General features: G+C 60.3%; 1 protein-coding gene across 1 annotated transcript in view; it reads left to right on the top strand.

The window, feature by feature from the left end:
• The window catches only part of SEMA6B (semaphorin 6B), an 88019-nt gene extending 82792 nt beyond the window's left edge, over positions 1-5227 (top strand). The window contains exons 16-17 of the mRNA XM_037885628.2: positions 28-86; positions 408-5227. Of these exons, the coding sequence (XP_037741556.1) occupies positions 28-86; positions 408-1417 (1069 nt within the window). The 3' untranslated portion in view covers positions 1418-5227. The remainder of the gene's footprint in view (positions 1-27; positions 87-407) is intronic.
• Positions 5228-20786: the final 15559 nt, after the last annotated feature.

Below are 20786 nucleotides of genomic sequence, written 5' to 3'. Positions count from 1 at the left end.
CCTTCCTTCCTTGTGGCCGTCCCGCAGGGCTGTGTTCGAACAGGACATCGCCGGAGGCAGCATCTCGCACCTCGGGGAGTGTGAGGGTAAGGGCTCGCTGGCGCAGGGGGCCGGGGTTGGGTGGAGCTGCCGTGGGGAAGCCTGCATGGCTGGTCTCCCAGCTGGCTTCGGTGCGGGACTGCCGGGGGGAACTCACGGGGTAGGACAAGCAGCTGGCCTGGGCAGGGCACTGCTGTGGGGAAGCTCACGCTGCCAGATCCCAGCTGGCACTGTGGTCCGGGTGTGGCCCTTTGGACTCTCTGATTGCTGGAAGCACAGGGCAAGCGCACGGTGCCAACATGCCAGGCAGCCTGGCTCTGGCCTGTGCCCCGCGCCCCATGCGCTCACCCGCTCCTCCCTCCCCCTAGGGCTGGTGACCGAGAGCTTCGTGGAGGAGCCAGACGGGCTGGTCTCCGTGAATCTGCTGGTGATCTCCTCCGTGGCTGCCTTCGTCATCGGGGCGGTGATCTCCGGCTTCAGCGTGTGCTGGTTCATCGGGCACCGGGACCGCAAGGAGCTGGCGCGCCGCAAGGACAAGGAGACCATCCTGTCGCACAGCGAGTCGGTGGTGAGCGTCAGCCGGCTGGGCGAGCGCCGCGCCCGCGGGGGCCAGCCCGAGAACCTCCTGGCCCCGCTGATGCAGAACGGCTGGCCCAAGGGGCTCATCAAGGTCAGCCAGCACGACCTGGACTCGGGGGTGCTGCCCACCCCCGAGCAGACCCCCCTGCAGCAGAAGCGCTGCCCCGGCAACCTCAAGAACTGCAGCTGGGAGCAGAGCCACAATCTCATCAACGCCTCCATCCGCGAGCCGCCCTGCACGGGCTCCTCCGTCATCCTCCTGCACTCCAGCCGCGCCCAGGTGCCCCACCACCTCCGGGCCGGGCGCGTCATCCCCATCTGCCACTCCAGGCTCATGGACCAAGAGCTGGAGGACGAGGCGAGCGACTCCTCCACAGACATGCACTACCTGCCGGTGAGCGGGGGCCGGGAGCACGGCGAGGGGCCGAGGGCCCAGCAGCAGCCGCCCCCCTCCCACCGGCCCGGCTTGGGCAGGAGCTCGTGCGGCGAGTTCCCCGTCACGCCGCACGACAGCCCGGACCGGCGCCGGGTGGTGTCGGCGCCGAGCGGGCAGGCCGGGGACTACGCCGACGGCAGCCACTGGAACCCCGACAAGCTGAATTTCAACAGCAACAACGCGGCCAGCAAGGCGGCCGCCCACCTCAAGAGGAACCACACGTTCAACAGCGCAGAGAACCCAGGGGTGTACAGCCGGCACGCCGGGCCCCCGCGGGCCCCCACGCTGGGCAGCCAGCACACCCTCACGGACCTCAGCCACCTCCTCAAGTACAGCATCGAGCGGACTCCCTCCATCAAATAGGAGCCGGCCGGGGAGAGGGTGTGGTTTGGTTTTATAGCCTCCTCTCGGGGGCGGGGTTTCAGTGGAGGGGGCGGAGCGTAGGGAGCCTCGCTCCCATCCAGGGAGACACGCCCGAGACCCAGGTGTCTCCAGCAAATGACTGTAGGGGGCGCCGGAGAGGAGCCGGTTGCGGGGCCGGGGCGGGGTCTCCGCGTTTGCTCTGGCAGCTGGTGCTTCCTCACTGGACTCTTCTCCCCTTACCTGCCCACTCGCTCCTTCTTTTCGGTGGGACCTAGGCAGGATTGGGGCCCCTCCAAGCAGGATTTCATCATCACCCTAGATATAACAAAGCAGCGTGAGGGGATGGAAGGCAGCTGGCTGGAAAAGGCCCCGGTGAACCTGGGGTTCCCCCCACCGCACCCGGCTCGTCACTTCCTCGTTTTTGTACTGTAAATGGTGGGGGTGTGAGATCTTTTAATGAGTGGGTGACTTGCTCCTTGACACCCCTGGCGCAGAGCGGCCTCCCCAGGATCTCAGAGCTCTCCGCTCTCCTTTTGGGAGGGGCCAAAGCCAGAGTTCCCCGCTGGTCCCCCCCGTCTGACACTGCCAGGTCCCTGCCAGTGCCCAAAGTCCCCCTCTGCCTCTTGCTGGGAGGGCACAGGGCCTGGGTTTCCCTTCTGGCCTCACCTGGCAAGGGCTGGGCCCGTTCCTACGCTTGCAGTGGGCAGCGCCCCTTCCTCCCCATGCTGGCAGGGATGGCACTGGGTGCGGCGCCCCCTCTGCCCTGCACTGGCAGGGGGCAAGACCCCGCTCTGTCTGTCCCAGGACAGGGCTTCTGTTGCGTGGTCCGGAAGGTCTGCGACCTCCAGTGAATCAGGCTTGTTGGCTTCCCCGCCAGCCCAGCTAGGACTGGGATCTGGCGTGGTGCCAGTGGCCGCTCCTCTGGGGGACCGGCAGAGAGAGGGGGCCGGGGGTGGGGTGGGGGGGGTGTTCCCTTTCCGCCTGGCTGGGGCCGATCTGTCCTGGCTCCCTGATGGCCCGTCCAGCTACCGCTCTGCAGAGAGACCAGCACTTTACCCGTCACCCCGGGAAGCCCTACCGGGCTCATGCCAGCGGGTGGCGTTGGGCTGACACTGCAGCAGGGTTACCGCTGCGCCCCCAGAACCACCCATCCTCCTTCCCCACGGCATTTCCTGATACTGCCCCCCCCCCCCACCCCCGCCCGGCCCTCCGCTGGGCTGTTCTCCCCACGGCCCGTTTCGTGCACTCCCAAGTGCAGGGCGGGCACTGGTCCCTGGCGGGGCGGGGGGCACAGCTCACTCGGCTGGGGCAGGCAGGGCATACGCTGCCGGGCAAGGCCAAGCAGCCCGCATGAGGCCCCCCTGAACTGGCTGACGAAACGGTTCCCAGCTGCCTCCCCCGCGGCTCCATTGCCCCCGTGCCTTGATGCAGTCGGTCACACGCCGCCCGATTCCGGCAGGAGCCCTTCGCGCGGGGGGCAGAGGATTGGCACAAACGTAGCCTTAGGGATAGTGGAGTCCCCTGGGCTGGGGAGGGGCTGGGGGGGCGTATGTCTCTGGAACAATAGGAAGCACAATTTTTTGTCGTTGTTTTAAACCCGTTCAGGGGCTGGTTTTCTACCGACCGCCAGGCGGGAAGGGGCCCCGGGGGTGTGGCTTGCTCTGGCTTGGCACGGATTCCGCCAGGGCTTCCAGGATGGGATCTTGGCCTGTTTGTATTTTTATTTTATTGGGGGGGAGGGAGGAGGTGGCCTTTCTTTTTCTTTCCTTTCCTCTGTCACAAATTGCACAATCCCTCCAGCGCGGAGGTGTCTCTCGGGCCAGGGGTCAGGAGTGTCTCCGGCTGGGGCAGGGCAGCGGGTGGGGTGTTGCCCCTGCTGGTCCCCTCCCAGGGCCTACCTCTGCCCACCTGCGGCCGGGCAGGGAAGGGGCTCTCCGGGAAGTCTGGCTCCGGCCCGCCCCCCACCACCACCACCAAAGCACAGATTGGAGCCTAGCTGCTGGCACCGATCCTGGAGGCGGTGCGGCGCTTGCGGGCCCGGGGAGCGGGCCATAACACGGGCATGCGTCGGCGTGTCTGTATGCGTGCCTGGTGCTGCCCCCCCCTGCGGGCACGCGGCCAGCCTCTCGGGGCCTGAGCTGCAGCTTGCCGGGGCGCCTCCAGCTCTCATCTTCCCCAAGGTTTTGGCGGGAGGCTCAGAGCTGGGGGTGTGGGGCCAGCTTTCGTCTACACTCGCTCCTGGTGGCCACTAAGCCGGTGGAGCAGCTCCCCAGGCGGTGGGGACCGGTGAAGATTGCAGGGCATGGGGCTGGTTCAGACCGTCGCCCCAATGCTCAGCTGCTTCTCCCAGCCTCTCTGGGGGTGCAAAGTCCATGGGGAGAGTAGGGGGGGATTCACTTGCTCCCCAAGTACCCTGCACCCCACTCAGACCACAGAGCTGACAGGGATGGCTTCCCCTGCTGCATTTCGGCACGTCCAGCCACAAGCACAAAAGCCACTGAAACGAGGTCCCCAGCCCCCTTGGGGCCGCAGGGTCTGGGCTAGGGGCGGGAGCCGGGTTCTTGTCCTCTCCGGGCCTGTTAGCTGGAGCATTGGGTCCAGGGTCAGATCCTGCTGCTGGGGGTGGCCTTGCTGGTCCCCAATGCAGAGGCTTTGCCTGGGGGCTGGACCCTCTGCCCACCCCAGTGAAGGGGAAGGACTGGCAGTGTGGGGCCAGGGCAAGGAAAGACACCTGAAGGAGGTGGTGACCGCCTTGGTGCTGGATGGGAAGTGGGGAGAGGCAGCAAAAGGTGCTCGCGGGGCTGGGGGATGTAATGTGGGAGCAGCTGCCCCCCTCCCTAGAGCTGGCCTGCAGCCTGCCCCCGTACCCACACACACTTGGCCTTCTCCACCAGGGATGGCAAAGCACAGCTCTCGCCTGGCACCGTCTTGGGGCTGGAGCGCCAGGCGAATGGGAGCTGCTGGGGGCTGGGCACTTTGTGCGAATTCAGCCACTTCCTTTAGGTGCCTGAATGGGAGCTGGGCTCTTGTGACAATCAAGCCAAAGGGGTAGCACGCACCGGCTGCAGCCCCGTGCATGCGGCCTGTACCACGCACCAGCTGCAGCCCCGTGGGTGTGGCGTGTACCATGCACCGGCTGCAGCCCCGTGCATGCGGCCTGTACCACACACCAGCTGCAGCCCCGTGGGTGTGGCGTGTACCACGCCCGGGCTGCAGCCCAGTGGGTGCGGCGTGTACCACGCCCGGGCTGCCAGCCCGGTTAGCCTGCATCTGGACGGATCCTGCCCACACGCTGCCCAAGCCAGCTTAAAAAGGCAGCCAAAGCTCTGGGAAGATGGAGACTGCTCAGTAGGGCTTCTGCCCCGGCCCGCTGCAGATCCTGGGCCCCGCCAGCCGGGCCCCTGCTTTCCCAAGGGAGGCTGGGGGGCTGGATCCCCGCCCCGGGGAGTTTGACGAGGGAGCAGAACCAGGCCTGGGGGAAGAGGGGAGGGGACCGTGGCGACGTGGAGGGTGGCAAGACAGCTGTGATGGGCTCCGCGGAGAGGGGCGGGCGTCTCTTACTGCCCCCAGGGGAAGCCGGGCCGCCCGCTACCCACCACTGTAAATAAGGTGTGCGAGGCATGCAGCCCTCAAGGAGACACCCCACTGCCAAGCGAGTGGTCAGTACGATGCAAGTTCTCTTGTGACCTGTACCCCCCTGTGACCTTTCTCCTTTGAACCCGCGCAGCCCATGCATGCTACAGCAGTAAACTCTTCTCTGTATAACTCTGGAGTTCCCCCTGCCAATAAAGTTCTGTTCACAAGACTGGACCCCTCTGCCCCCCACCCAAGCCCACTTTCTTTTCTCGCTTTCGTTGGCCCCGGGGGTTCCCCAAGGGTGGGAGGAGGGGAATCCACAAAGAACCAGGTTGTGGCTTATCCAGTTCTGGGATTAATCCAGTGGGAAATGCCCCTGGTACCCCGTCCTTGCCATCTGTGCCAGCTTGACTTTGCCATGGCCAGTGGGGCTGAGATCTGCCGGGACTTAAAGGGAGTTTGCAGCGGAGCACCTGAGAGCAGCGACTAAAGCACTGAATGCAGGGCCAGGGGAAGATTCCCCCCCCCGCACCCCCCACCCCCGATGTGATGCCCCATCCATACGGACGATCCCGCCCACAGGGCAGAGCAAGTGCCAGCTTTCCCCTACCCCCTTCACTGGGGGCAGCATGTCTCCTTCAGGGCTCAGCTACTCCAGGCGCAGCCAGCCGTGCTGGTGGACAATCTCCTGACCAGCTGGCCTCGGGGCAGCTGGCTCGGTCCATGGAAGCCCCTGAACGGCATCGATATTGGATGGTTGTTTGCTCGCTATTAGGCCAGAGGGGGTGCGAGCCAGCAACCTGGAGGTGACGCGCCCCATCCAGCCCTATGCAGTTAGCACTGGCTTCAGATAGGTGCCCAGTTGCTGCGGGCATGGGAAGGATGTGGATTTCAGTCCTGCCTCTGCCACATACCAGCTGCGGGTCCTTGGCCAAGTCACTTCTGCCCAGAACTCCAACGGAAGCTAGGCAGCGTAAGCCCTTTGGGGATCTGGGCCATCCCGGCCCTGAGCCTGTGAATGAGGGATAGAGACTCTCACAAGGGCTTGGCAATGGCTGGCCGGCAAGTGTCTGGGTCGGAGCTGAGTGGTAGGAATGACCATAGTCCTCTCCCCTTTGGGGCAGAATGGCCTCGGTCGTATCAGCTGAGCTAGCTTGAAAACTATGGCCTGGAGCCTGCAACCCTCGCTGGCTGCAGTGTTCCCAGCCCCATGGCGTTCAGCGGGGTCTGCGTGCGTCCGCTCACCAGCTGCCTGAGCACTGCACAGCCTAGACACAAAGACTCCTGCTTTACTGAGCTCAGTGGGAGTTGGGTGCCTAACTCCCTTAAGTATCAGGGGGTAGCCATGTTAGTCTGTGTCCACAAAAACAACGAGGAGTCCGGTGGCACCTTAAAGACTAACAGATTTATTTGGGCATAAGCTTTCATGGGTAAAAAACCCACTTCTTCCCATGCAACGTCTGAAGAAGTGGGACTTTTTACCCGTGAAAGCTTATGCCCAAATAAATCTGTTGGTCTTTAAGGTGCCGCCTAACTCCCTTAGGCTGCACGGACAATCTCAGCCCAGCTCATGGTGCCGTGTGAACGGAGCTGGCTGCTTTGAGGTGCCGTTGGTAAGCAGGGCAGGAGACGAGCGCAGCAGGTAAAGCCAAAGGCTAAGGAGCCGAGTCTCCAAGCACCAAATGCTGCCAAGTAATGCCCCGCGGGACCGTTACGAGCCTCCCGTCTGATCCCCTGCAGAGCACAGGCCAGAGCACCGTCCCTAGTGAGCCCTGCAGTCAGCCCGTAGCTTGGGGTTGAGCTCGCACGTTTGGCTGGTTGTTTCGAATGCCCTCGTGGTGGCAGCCGGGCAGTTTTGACAATGGGGCTGCCACTGTCGCTTCCGATGCCGAGTCTGTGCAGCCTGCTGCCCTGCCTGGAGCGCACAGCCCTTCCGGCCAGCGGGTCGGGCAAGCCGGCCTTTCCCAAGACCCTGCTAATGGAAGGGCTCCGGCTAAGCCACAGGCAGAGGAGAGGGCTAGTGAGGCGTTTGGCATACAAATGAAAGGACAGCCCCTTTTTATCGGGCCTAACTCACCTGCAGACCTGGCTGCAGGTTGATTATTTCGCCCTTCCCAGCGAAGCCTTTCGTTTGAAAAAGAGTGAGCCCGTTTTAGAAGCACAGGGAGGCGCTCTGGCCGTGCGGTCACGTGCGCGGTGCCGCTAGGAGGCAGCGAGGGCTAGTGGATAGAGCACCAGGCTAGGAGCCGTGTCACCGGTGCCGGGCTCTGCCATTGACCTGCTGTCCCTGGCCCTTCCTCGCTCTGTGCGTTTGCTTCTCACCCTCGGGCTCTCTTGGCTGGTGAGACTGCGAGCTCTTCGGAGTAGGAACCAGCTCTCGCTATGGTCTGTACAGTGCCTGGCACAGCAGGGGCTTGAGCTCATCTGGGGCCTCTCGGAGCTCCGTCATACAACACATAGCAAACACTAGCCTCCAGTACGTGGCGAGTGGCCAGCACACCCGAGGTGTGTACATAATGGCTGGCGAATACACACCCTAGCTGGCCCTTCTTGCTTACTATGGGCCTCATGCTGTGTTTGCTAAGGCATGACTGTCACAGAGTCCCCGGGCGATGCTCTGGAACTGCTCCCCATGAAGCCAGGCAGGACTCTGGGGAAGTCTCCTTTCTGTGAGCAGCCTGTCTGCAGGACACACAGCTCACATGGCTTCCCCCTTCCTGGGTCTGACCTCGGAGCATTCAGCATCCTCTGCCCCTCCGTGCGCTTCCCCCAGCGAGTCCGCTCAGGCGGGGCTCCTGGGGAAGCCAGAGGGTCCTGCACCCCAACTCTGCAGTCAGACATGACTCTCAGCCAGCCAGTAAAACAGAGGTTTATTAGACGACAGGAACATGGTCTAACACAGAGCTTGTAAGTGCAGAGAACCGGACCCCTCAGCTGGGTCCATTTTGGGGGGCAGTGAGCCAGACAACCCCGTCTGCCCTTCACTCCATGTCTCCAGCCAGCCCCAAACTGAAACTCCCTCCAGCCCCTCCTCCTCTGGGCTTTGTTCCTTTCCCGGGCCAGGAGGTCACCTGATTCCTTTGTTCTCCAACCCTTTAGCTCTCACCTGGCAGGGAGGAAGGGCCCAGGCCATCAGTTGCCAGGAAAGAGGGTGTCGGCCATTCTCTGTGTCCAGACCCCTGCACACACCTGCCCTCTAGGGCTCTGCAATGATCATACACCCTTACCCCACCACCTAGATACTTAAGAACTGCATAGGGGAAACTGAGGCACCCCCACACTATTCAGAGGAAACATTAAGAACAGACCCGCTTCGTCACAATGACATGAAACAAATGCATTGTCCGTCGCTTTCTCATCATCTGTGCCCCCCGGCCTTGCTTTTTTTGCCTCTGAAATGCAGCCACTTCTGTGGTGGAGCGCACCAGCCCTGGCGCAGCTCCCAGCAGTGCCACAGCCCAGGAGGCAAGGTGGCATGTGCAGGCCTGGCAGCATTTGTGGTTGATTTTTTCTAATTGCGACAGATAATATTGACGTTTCTTTTTAAGCGGGTTTTTATCCATTTAAATGGTCACAGCTGTGCAAAATTATGAGTTTTAAGCATTTTTTTTTCCGTCACTTTAAACGTCCACAGTTGTGGGAAATCAGGGGCAAGGGAGTTGGACAATAATTGTTTTAAGGCCGGTAGATATTCAGATCCAGAAAGTTAAAGCTACCTAAATAGCAGCCCCTCTGACCCGCATTACAACACGGTTCATACACATAAAGGTGGGACCCCAGTAAGGTGTCAAACTCCATTTTCCCAGCTCTCCATTTCAATTATCATCCAGGGAGCTGTTTTTTTCATCGGTGCGTGTGTGTCCTGTGAAATCCATGTTTACTGCCATTTACCGATAAAAACCTCAGCCTTCCAAGCCGAGGTAGGAGAGATCAAACTGGACCAGCAGGCAAGCTGTAATTACCGACACTGGAATTTGTCCAAGACATTGGGGTTAACGTGCCTGCTGTTACAAGAGGTGCTGGGGGATCTTTAATGACCACAGGTGTTCGGGACCTTGGGTTTGCAGGACTCATCCCTGAGACAACACTTCCAGGGCAGAGTGCCTCCTGGCCTCACTAGCTCAGTGCTAACACAGAGAGTACAACATTACTTACCAGATTCCCACCACCGTCTCCTGCAGCATGCTCGGAGGTCTGCCTGCTAAATGCTGGCCAGGCCTGACCCTACTTAGTATGGGAAAGCCTGATGAGCACAGAGCCAGAGGGGTTCTGACTCATTTGAAGGTAAGCAGGGTAGTTCCTGAATGAAGCCTAAGCTTAGACCAAAAGGCTGTGTGTGTGTGTGTGTGTCTGTGGGTGTGGGTGTTTGTGGGTACGAATGCCTCTGTGTGTGTGTGTGTGTCCGTGTGTTTACGCGGGTGCATGCATATGTGTGACTTGCGTGTGTGTTTGTGTTTGGTTGCGTGCATACCTGTGTGTGAATGCATGTGCGTTTGTGTGGCGACGTACAGATCCCCGTGGCTCAGTCCAATGCTGGCTGGATCTGTACTGGCAGCCGCAAACGGGTCTGTAGCCTACCCCGTAAGGGTGACCCTGGGGCAGGAGGCCTAGGAACCAGTCCCACACAATAAGGCTCAGCGTGGCAGATGGTACTTGTGGCCCGCAGGTACCATTTCACCTCCACAGAACAAGCCTGTACCTGACCGGTGCCGACATAACCCACAAGCCGCATTAGCTTCCACCTTCCGACCACATCTTCCCGCCCCCCCAGACCTGCCTTCTGAACAAACACGTAAAACGCGCAGAGCCGGGGAAGTGATTTGCCTGCATGAGAGGCTTTAGCGAAGCGTTTGAGTCAATCTGGCAGTCAGGGTGAGCCAGAAAACAGAACTGGTGGGGAAACATATGCCCCCCTTCAGCCTGCATGCCTGGGCAGTCCAGCCACATGCAAATGGAGACCTGGGCTTGTAGGGATGTGACCACAGCCCCAGCCTTTCCGGCATCGCCAGCACGGGCATGGGAGCAGACGTCAGCTTTGCCACTGGCTGGCTCCATGATCAAACGCCTACTCTAGGCTGACGCCCTGATCGGCCATGCGAGGCAGCCTTACAAAGAGCCTCACGTGCCAGAGGCCTCCTGCCAGGCGTGGGGATCAGCAGGGAAAAGACAAAACTGGGGCTTTTTCAGCAAAGCCATCAAGCCCACCTTGGTATTATAGAGCCAATGGGTCTGAACTGGCTCCCATTGCTCCAGCTGGGAGCCAGGAGTAACTCAGGGCAGGCTAAGGATGGACTCTAGGGTGAAAGGGGTGAAAATGAGATCAGAATCAGGCCCAATTAAAGGGAACGTGGTCTAGATCACTCTCCCCCAGACCCCATAAGATCTATATTAGCCTCCTCCTTCAAACTCACCTGCCTATCTTGGGTACTTATATGGAGCCCATCATTGTACCATCTGGGTAGCTCAGTCTGTACTGACCCTCACAAAGGTAAGTGACTCACCCAAGGTCACACAGGGAGCCTGTGGCAGAGGGAATTGAACAGAGGTGCTAGTGGCACGTTCTCTCTCTGCCAGTCTATTTCACAGGAGCAAACTCTAAGCACAATTAAAAGGCCCCTGAGCCAAGTCAATTGGCAGTATTGCCTAGTGGAGACAGCTCTAGCCTAGTACTCAGAAGACCTGGGTTCTAGTCCTGGCTCTGTTGCTGGCCTGTGGGTGACCGTGAGCAAGTCATTTCGCTGCTTAGTGCCTCAGTTTCCCCATCTGTAAAATGGGTATAATGCCCCTGACTTCCTTTGTGAAGTGCTTTGAGATCCATTAGTGGAAAAGTAGGCACTCTGGATTAGGCGCTAAATGCAGACAGGGGACAAAGCCCCAGATGCAGCACAATGCATACAGTAGCTAGAAATTCTTTCTTGCCCATGGCTGCAGAGCAGAACTAGGGCATTTCTCTCTACTAATCAATATCATCAAAGCGACGCTGAGCTGCTAGTCATCTTATAAGCGCTACATGCTCCTTCCACCACAAAGCAGGAGGAGATCAAAGGCTGAAATTCATGAAAAACACACTTCGCTCGCATGCGACGTAGCTCCCCGTCTTAAATAACACTGACACTAGGACCCGAACAGTCCCAGGGAGAAACGGAGAATGTTCAAACGCGCCACCCGAGCCCTAAAAACGGCAACCAGAACACAGCCTCTGGGAAGAGCAGATTGAACCCAGGGAAGGGGCTAGATTGCGATAGATCCCTGCACCGTCACTTTGCTCCGGCAGATTGGCTTGCTGACATGAATTAGGCAAGGCAGAAGCCAGCCCAGAGGCAGAGAAGGCAAGCTGGGAAGTCGGCCTGGGAGATGTAAGATCCACCAGAAACCCAGTAAGGAATGATTTGTCAAACCAAGGGCTCTCCCATGCCAAAGTTGGAAAGACAGAGGCAGCACGGGTCTGGGAGATGTGCAAGTGGAGGCGGAATTAGCTTCCTGAGACGGGGCAGCCAGCCACCGGATTAGAAGTGAACACTCATACCACACGGGCATAGCCTGGAAAGCACGGCAAGCGCAAAGGCCTCGCCTGCAAACAGACATGATTGAGCTTTGGTAGCCCCCTGTCATGCCAGGAAAGTTTATTGAATGTAATTGACATGAAATTGACCATGATACTGCAAACCTGCAAACTCACCTTGCTAAGTTTGGCTGTATTGGGGCCGTGGGAGGTGTGTACATGCATGCACATGTGCATTCACATCCATTCACAGAATTAAACTGAACCACAATACATTTATAGGTGATAGAAGGGAATACAATTTATTTTACACAAATCATAGATAACCTGTGGAACTCCATGCCACAAGAGCGCACTAAGGCCAAGAGCTTATTATGATACAATCAAGGATTAGGTATTTCTGGGCAATGAGAGCATCCACAGTCATAGCAAGGAAGATTAAAAAGGCGTATTAAGGGATATAAACCCTCATGCTTCAGGGTAAAACCCAACCCCTCACTGATAGGGGTCAGGAAGGAACTTCCCTGGTGGGTAGGTTACTCTGTAATTATTCCTTGTGGGGACTCTGAGGCACCTCACACCCAGGGACTCAATTCACTGGTGGTCCGACAACTCCTGCGATCCTAGTGATCAGTTTACATTTTCAGGGCTACCTTCCCAAGGAAAATGGCTCGGAACTTAGCCTAAACTTTCCAAGCTTGGAGATTTAAAACTAGGCCTTTGGCTCCATAGTTGGGTACTTTCACAGGCACACTTAGGTCCTTAAAACTGGATGAAAGGGCCTGACTCCAGGCTCATTTGGAAGCCATTGGCCTTTGTGAATGCCAGGGAAAGCTGAGCTTCCTTTGCATTTCTAATTCCCTTGAGCGATGTGAGGGCCGTGCGAATGCGTGGGGCACTCCGCCTGGGGGAGCCTGCCGTGCACGGTGGGCTGCCTTTGTTCTGACGGGCGGTGGGTTGTGTTTGTTTTAGTGGGTGCTTGCTGGTGAAGGTAGGTCAGGGCAGCACCAGGAGAGTAGGTGGGCGCGAGTGTGTCTGGGCTAGCGTCTTTGCTGATGGCTGCACGCCCCTCTGACATCGCACATAAGGGCACGCACAGGGAAGGTCATACGCATGGTGGGAAGGGAGACAGCGGGAGACCGGGGCGGGGGCTGGGGCGGGGGGGGGCAGAAAAACCCTTCCCACAACAGTGAAGGCGACAGGATTACTTGTAACCATTTCCCATGGCCAGACAATGCCGGGCGGGAGACGAAAAGAGATTAGGGTGAACGGTGGCCAGCAGCGTACTCTAGAGACAAATGTAATCAGCCCTTCATTTTTGTACTTGCCATGCTGGCAATGAGCGCTACAGAAAAGCGGTAGCTAGACAGACAGATAGGAAAGAGATCTGAGAGCGAGCCGAAAGGAGCGAGCGAGAGACACTGGATACACTGAAGGCATCCGATGAAGTGAGCTGTAGCTCACGAAAGCTCATGCTCAAATAAATTGGTTAGTCTCTAAGGTGCCACAAGTCCTCCTGTTCTTTTTGCGGATACAGACTAACACGGCGGCTCCTCTGAAACTGGATACAGAGAACGCGAACCAGCTAGCACGAGCGGGAGACGATAGATGGAGGGCAAGCGCAGGAGCGAGTGCGAGCCTATCAGATTGCATTTGCATTAGAAAAGCGTCTCGAGTTTTTTAGGCAACAAATTAGCGGGTTGCAGACGGAACGAGGCACAAGGAGAAAGATACAGCCCCCCTCGCGCACACGCACATGCTCCTTTAACGGGGAGCGGGCGGGAGGACACTAAATGACCCAGTAGGGCAGCTTTGAGCTTGCACTAACAGATGGTGAGAAATAATACAACCTAATATATGCATCGCGGCAGGCTGGGGCTTAATAAAAACCTTCTCGGAATCTGCCTGCTCCCTGCCTCTTGCTCGCGTAATGAATTCCTTCAGTGTCCAATTTGCAGCCGCCGCCTGCCACGACTCATTAGAAAACAGAGACGCTGGCCCGGGTTTTAGTGCCTGCAACAGCAGCAGCCCCGGAAGCAGCCGGCTTCACCTGCAGAACCCAGGCGGGAGCGGGAAGGCGCTCGGCCCGCCCCTGGCTCGGCTGGCCCGATGCTCCACGGGGCACGGGGGTAGCGGTTGCCGCACCACTGGCCCTGGCCCTGCCTGCTGATTGTTTCCAGGGAGAGGGACGCGTCTGGGTGCTGGCAAACGGGCCGCGGCCCCCTCCTGGGAAAGAGGCGTCGAGGGTGCAAGCAAGCCGGGGCAAGGCTTGACGTGAGTGAAATGTGCGTGCAGCCTAGAAACATGCACCGCAGGCTCCGAAGCCGGGGGGTGCTAAGGACGGACCCTCTGGGCTTCTTTTAACCAGGGCTCTGGGAGTCAGGCACATTGCCTCAGTACTGGGGGTCCGTGCAGCAGCCGCATGAATCCACCCGAAAGGCGCCTGGAGCCCCAGGCTCCAGCCAGGCCTGCGGCAGCAGCCGCCTGACAATAAATTTTGGGTGAGCCTGAGCCAGCTTCCCAGCGGGCCTGGGCCTGGTATTTCGTGGTCCTGTTCCCAGGGCCTGTAAGTTCTTCCTCCGGGTCCGTTACCCCCAAGGGAGCCGCTGCCCATGCCAGTGCATCTCAGAGCCCCCCCGCCCCCCCGCCAGGCCTGCCACCTTGCCCCCTCCAATGAGGCCTGTCAGTGACCCTTACCGCCGTGGAGCCAGCCCCCGACACGCACACACACACACACACACACACACACAGAGTCAGAGCCTCCAGGCTGCCCAGTGGCTCTGTCGCCACCTCCAGGCAGTGGTGACCTGGAGCCGGTTGTTTAGAACCGGTTGTCCCTCGCCGAGGCGGAGCAGAGGGGAGCTAGCGCGAGGAGGGCCGCCCGCACCGCAGCAGATAACCGGAGGGGGGGGGGTGCGCAGGGGAACCGCTCCCCGCCCCAGCTCACCTCCGGTTGTCCCTTGCGGAGGCGGAGCAGAGGGGAGCTGCCCCAGCTTCCCGCGCGAACAGCTGATTCGCGGGAAGCCGGGGGCGGAGAAGCAGAGCAGGGCAGCGCTTTCAGGGGAGGAGGTGGAACGAAGGTGAGCTGGGGCGGGGCGGGGAGCTGCCGGTGGATGCTCTGCACCCCCCAAATTTTCCCCCTGGTGCTCCAGCCCCGGCGCACCCACGGAGTCGGTTGCTCTCCTCCTAGCTTCGTTCCCCCGCCCCTAGGAGCCAGAGGGACCTGCTGGATGCTTCCAGGGAGCTGCCCCAGGTAAGCCCTGCCGGGACCCCCCACCTCGCCCCCCCAGAAGATCCCTCTGGCTCTTAGGGGTGGGGCGCGGTGGGCACCCAGTACGGTGGCCCACGAGACCCTCCTGCCCAGTTCCAGGGGCAGTCAGGGGACAGGGGAGGGGGGTGAAGGGGGCGGGGGGGCATCAAGGAATGCCAGGGGTTGGATGGGGCAGGAGTCCCGGGGGGCAGGGGTGGGCCATGACCCCCTCGTGGGGTGAGGAGGGAACTGGTTGTTAAGATTTTGGCAGCTCATCACTGCCTCCAGGCCGCAAGCAACCCAGCCTTGGGCTCCTCTCCACCTCGGACAGAAGCAGTGGACAGGGCCAGGGCCTGCAGGGAAAGCCCTGCCGAAGCCACTTCTGGCGCCCAGGGAAGGGGACGTGGGAGTCTGAGCTACGGGGAAGGTGCTGGGACTGGGCCTGGCTTTCCTGCTCCCCACAAGGGGGCGCTGTTACACTCGGCCACGCCGGGTGACGTCCATGGACGTCACACCGGATCGGGCCCTGCGCTGCCCCAGAATCGCTGCCCTTGGGTGGCAGCCGGGCCAGCCACTGACCCAGCCGGCACCTGGCAGCCCAGACCAGGTCCCTCGTCTAACCCTCCGCTGCCCAGAACCGCCCGCCGATCTCCCCCAGCAGCCACACAGCGCGGCCATACGTCTCGGCTGCGGCTTTCCCAGGTCCCCCGGGAGCCCCGCCTGGCACTGGCAGCCGCTCAGAGCCTGCGATGCTGCGTGCACAGGGCGCCCGCGTAATGACCTGTTCCCAAGCAGCTGGAATAGCCCCAGCTGCTTGTTGTGAGTGCATTAGCCAAGGCTTCCAGGAAGAACTTGACGTCTGCATTGTTCCAGCTCACCCCAGCCGCTGGCGTGTAACGGACTCCATTGAAGCAGCCGGTTCCACGGGGCTAGTGTTTATAGCGTGCCCGGCTTGTCCGCGCTTGGGGGCAGGGGCGCTGCTCCGGGAAAGGGGCCCTGGGAGCTGCTGATGGCCCTGCTGAGGGGCCCGCGGGGGGGTGGCCCAGCAGCCCAGCTCCTGTAGCCGAGCCCCGGGCAAAGGGGCCAGGCTTGAGGCCTTCCCCCAGCTGCTGGGGGCGGGGGGGTGAACGCACAGGGCCACAGGGCAGGGTTTCGCACACGGTCGATAGGACAGTGACAGAGCAGAAGGTTGGTCCGGCGGCCAAGGCTCTTGACAGGAGATGTCAGTTCAATTCCCACCTCTGTCTCGCTCAGTGATTTACCCAGTAATACAGCTTCCTATTCCCCCACCCCGGTGGCTGCTCAGAGGGCAAGCCCTTCGGGGCAGGGGCTGTCTCGCTATGGGTCTGTGCGGCTCCTGGCTCTGACCTTGGCTGCAGGCTCCGGCTGCAATAACAATAAGCAAGACTGGGCTGCACCCCTCAGGCTTCTCCCAGCAGTGGGTTGAGCCCAGCGAGACTGGCACCGTTCAGGGCAGTGCTGAGCTGACACAGCAGCGAGCCCCGGCCGGGGACTGAGCCTCCCACATGGCCCTGCAGCAGAGCAAAGCCCCCGCGCCCCTCTCCCGGCCCTGCCGTGCCCATAGCCCGCCCTCCATTCCACTGCAACAGCGGTAACTCTCCCTGCGTCGCTGCGGTGGGGATAATGCCAGCCACATACTTGGGATTCTTTAGGCACCTGGGATATAAATAACCCAGAGTAAAACCTAAAGGGAAGCAGCAGCTCGGGGGACGTGTGAGCAGAGCAGGGCCGTGCACACACAACGGGCACGCAGACCCCATGGCTAACAGCACAATTGCACGCCCAGGCACTCGCTAGCCCACACAGACACACTAGCGTACAATTGCACGCAGACACACTCGCCAACACGCTCACAACTGCTACCAGGCAGACCAGCTCACTCCGATCCTTGCTCACATGCACACGCACGTGCGGACACACCAACACGCACACTCAGGTGCACAGGCACACTCGTCAACACACCCAGTGGTGCACGCTCACACTCACCAGTGTGCTGATAGACACCCACCCATGTGCCCAGACTTATGCTAACAGTCACATACACACTCAGATACAGCCCCACACAAGAATGCACACTTGCTTACACGTGTGCTCACCACTCACACGCATATGTGGCCAGCCATAGGCAGAGATACACCAACACACCCTCATCGCCAGACACACAGACACGCCTTCTCGCACTCGCACACCCACTGCGTGCAAACAAAGCCAACCAGCGGGGGCCGGCATGTCCTTTGAATCGGCTTCCTCCTTGGTTTTGCACTAATGGAATTCATGCCGGGCTCGACTTTTTGAACGAGTGCCAATTGCAGTTCTCCAACCAGTCCGTGACTCCCGTGCGCGTAGGCAGAGGATGGGTGCAAGGAGCTGGGGCAGAGGAGGCATTCGAAGGGGAGGCACTGGCTAGGAGATGGCTGTTGCTCCCCGGGAAGCCAGCCCCGGCATGGACACGAAGCCAAGATGACTCTGACCTAGGGAATCTGAAGCGTGGGATGGTCGAATAGCCCCAGCTGCCGCTCATCCAGAGGCCAGGGGCCTGGCTGGACTCCAGTCGCCTCTCCCGGGGTCTCCGGGGTGGCCAAGTGCTCTTAGCCGTTTGCTGCTTCCGGAGCCTCTGAGAAGCTGCAGAAGCTGGGAATTGCCAAGGTGGCTCTGCACCCTCTCAGCCGAGCACGGGAGCAGAGTGGGTTTGTGGGGGGGGGTGGGGGTGGGGGTGAGAAAACCTGGATTTGTGCTGGAAATGGCCCAACTTGATTATCATACACATTGTAAGGAGAGTGATCACTTTAGATAAGCTATTGCCAGCAGGAGAGTGGGGTGGGGGGAGGTATTTTTTCATGCTTTGTGTGTATAAAAGATCTTCTGTACTTTCTACAGTATGCATCTGATGAAGTGAGCTGTAGCTCACGAAAGCTCATGCTCAAATAAATTGGTTAGTCTCTAAGGTGCCACAAGTCCTCCTTTTCTTTTTGCGAATACAGACTAACACGGCTGCTACTCTGAAACCTGGTGCAGCCTGGACAACGCTGGGGATCCGGCCCAGGCGGGCTTACGGCAGGCTGGCCGAGCCCCTCTGCCTGGTTCTCCGGCCTCCCCTCTGGAGCAGGCTGGTGTCTCCTGCCCACACCGCCTGCCTCTCACCCCTTCTAGCCAGCACGAAGGGCACCCCTTTGCCAGGGGGGTCCCAGGAGGGGAGAGTCTCCAGGAGCTTGGCTAACAGACATTTCAGGCCTCTGGAGTTCAGTACGAGAGAGATCAGGGCACCCACCACTCAAACAGCTGCGGCTCTGGGGCTTCGGTTGGGCTGGAGGTGCTCAGAGGGCTCTCACGCAGACAGACTGAGAGCAGGCTGGGGGAGGCGAGGGGCGGGGGGGAGCACAGGAAGGTGGGGGACTGGGATCCTGTAGCGGGGGCTGGGAGAGGAGATGGTGGAGACTGGACAATAAGGGAGGCTGGAGGATGGGAAGGGGAGCTGGAGAGAGTTAGGGGGTTGGGAGGGGAGGTGTCAGGGGTTGAGGGATACGTGGGGGGATGGGGGGGGGTTGGGAGGGGAGGTGTCAGGGAATAGGAGGGGGTTGGGGGTAGATGGGGGGTTGGGAGGGGAGGTGGCAGAGGTTGGGGGGGCCCGTGGGGGGTGGAGGGGAGGTGTCAGGGATTGGGAGCAGAGGGGAGGCAGGGGATTGGGACCTGAGCCCTGGGGAGGGGCAGGCGGTGGGGGCGGAGGGTGGCTGCCTGGATGACACACAACGGAAGGTGCTACACAGATGCCAAGTATCTTGTGCTGTTGCTAATCAAGCCCCCTGCGGCCCAGGCAGGGCCCCCACCCCAGGGCAGAGCTGGGGGGCTCTCGGGGCCGAGATCTGACTCTATTCATGGCTTCGCTCCCCACGGCGTGAGATTGACTGTGCGTAGCTGAGCCGGGCCCCACCGAGCGGGGAGCATGGATGGCTCACTTAGTCGGGGAGGTGATTTTAGCCCTGCTGTAAATCCACAGGCCAATTGCTCCCCAGGAGGTAATAAAAGGGAAAACAATATCGGAAACACGATGAAAAACTTCACAGAGGAGCCGTGCGGCGCAGACATTTGGGGGAGGGGGATGGACCTGGGAGAGCCGCTCGCCTTGCTGGGGCTGCCTTGCCTACCAATGCTGCCTTTGGCCAGGGCTCACTGATGCCGTCAGCACGTGATGCCCCCTTTGCCAGCCTCCCATGCCCCCTTAGTGCTGCTCACACGCCAGTGATGCTGGAAACGGGCACAAATCAGCTCAGCACCCTGATTTCGGAGGACCGAGGACCTCCAGGGATACGGGCAGTGGGGTCCACCAGGTCAGAGCCCAGGACTGGGAATCAGGACTCCTGAGTTCTCTTCCCAGCTGTGCCGCCAACCCGCTGGGCAAGTGTGGGTGTGTCTCAGCCAGGCCTGGTTTCCAGGGGCATCCACAACCCTCACTGAAGTCAGTGGGAGCGAGGGGTGCTCAGGGCAGCTGAAGATCAGGCCCACGCCGCCCCGTGCCTCAGTTTCCCCCTCTGTGGCATGGAGATATTGATACACACTTGAGAGGGGCAGAACTGGTTCATTCCTCTCCCTCCTCCCCAGTCTGTCCTGGCCCAAGCTTTGCCTCAGGGCGTCCGTGTAAGAGCTGCAGCGGGGCACCAGCAGGCAGGAGGAGACTGGCACGCAAAGCGAGCGGGGTCCCGCTGGGCAATCAGAAGGAGGAGAGGGGAAGACCCGCTGGCACTGGCCCTTCCTAGATGGTCTCCTTTAAGGAGACCATTGCTGTGGTATCCAGCCACCTGTACCCGCCACTGGTCCAAAGCCCATCTTGGGCTGGTTGGGACCATGGGCTCCAACCAGCGGCCAGCGCTTTGGTGGTGGCCTGGAAGAAATGAGTTTGCTGGGTCTCAGCCTACTGCCCACTAGAGAGGCGCCCCCCGTCACAAAGGGCTGGCACTCACGGGCACAGACGGCGATGGCGGTGGAGGCTGGACGGCCCCTCTCGCTCCGAGCCGGGCTGGGCAGAGCCTGGCTTCCCAGACATTTCCTGCCCGCGGCTAGCGCTGGGAGGCTCAGCAGCCCACTGCACATGGGAAGAGACCCATGCACCCCACAGGACGGGCTCTCTGGCTCAAGCCCATTCCGCAGCAACCACAGGCCAACCCCCATCTAAGCCCCTTCAGAGACCCCTCGAACTCTCTCTGGCTCCAGGGGGTTTGGCCTAGAGCAGAGACCGGCAGCCCTCCCCGCTTGCCAGCCATGGTCCCCGCTGCGGGCTGCCCCTGTCCAGCACAACGCAAGCAGTGGCCAGATCCTGCCGTCCAAGGCCAGAAGGGAAGTGGCTGGCGGTATAGCTCTGTGGCTAGAGGGGTCACCCACAATACCTTCCCGCCTGCCACGCAGGATGGGTGTGATGCCTTCTCGGCCCCTGTCCTGCCCACTGAGAAGTCTCATCCATCTGTCCACGTCGGCACAGGGCTCTGGGAGAGCCGTGAATTATTGATATTAACAAGGAACAGGACGGATTGTTTTTCAACTTGCATTTTCCCCGCACCCTTGGCGGGGCAGCGGGGGGGGGCTAAGGGAGGGGTCCCTTCAGCCGCCCTGCCTGCGAGCCATATGGGAAGAGTTCTGGAACGCAGACTCCCAGCGGGGCCCGGAGAACAGAAGAAGCCGGGTGAGGAATTCCGGTTCTTCATCTTTATTGTAGCTGGGAGAGACCTGGGATTTAACGGAGCAGCAAGGCTGCCTCCGGCTGGTCACCACGAAGGTAGTACCTGCCAGAAAGTCGCTGGGCAGGATGTTTGTCTCTTTCTGCCGTCTGTGGTCCGGTTGGAAGTGGCCCAGGTTTGGGGTGTGGGAGTGACTGGCCCTGGAATCCCATTAGGGGAGGGACTAGCTGAGAAATGATCCCCTGGAGAGAGGGGAAGGGAAGAAACCAGGCAGCAAAGAGCGAGAGAGAAACGGGCCCAGCTGACTTGACCTCAGAGCAGAGAAGAACTCCATGGCCAAGAACGTATTTGACG

Source organism: Chelonia mydas, chromosome 25 (genome assembly GCF_015237465.2).
Source record: "Chelonia mydas isolate rCheMyd1 chromosome 25, rCheMyd1.pri.v2, whole genome shotgun sequence".
Lineage (NCBI taxonomy): Eukaryota > Metazoa > Chordata > Testudines > Cheloniidae > Chelonia > Chelonia mydas.
Note: the sequence above shows the minus strand (reverse complement) of the source record. Positions and strands in the feature narration are given on the sequence as shown.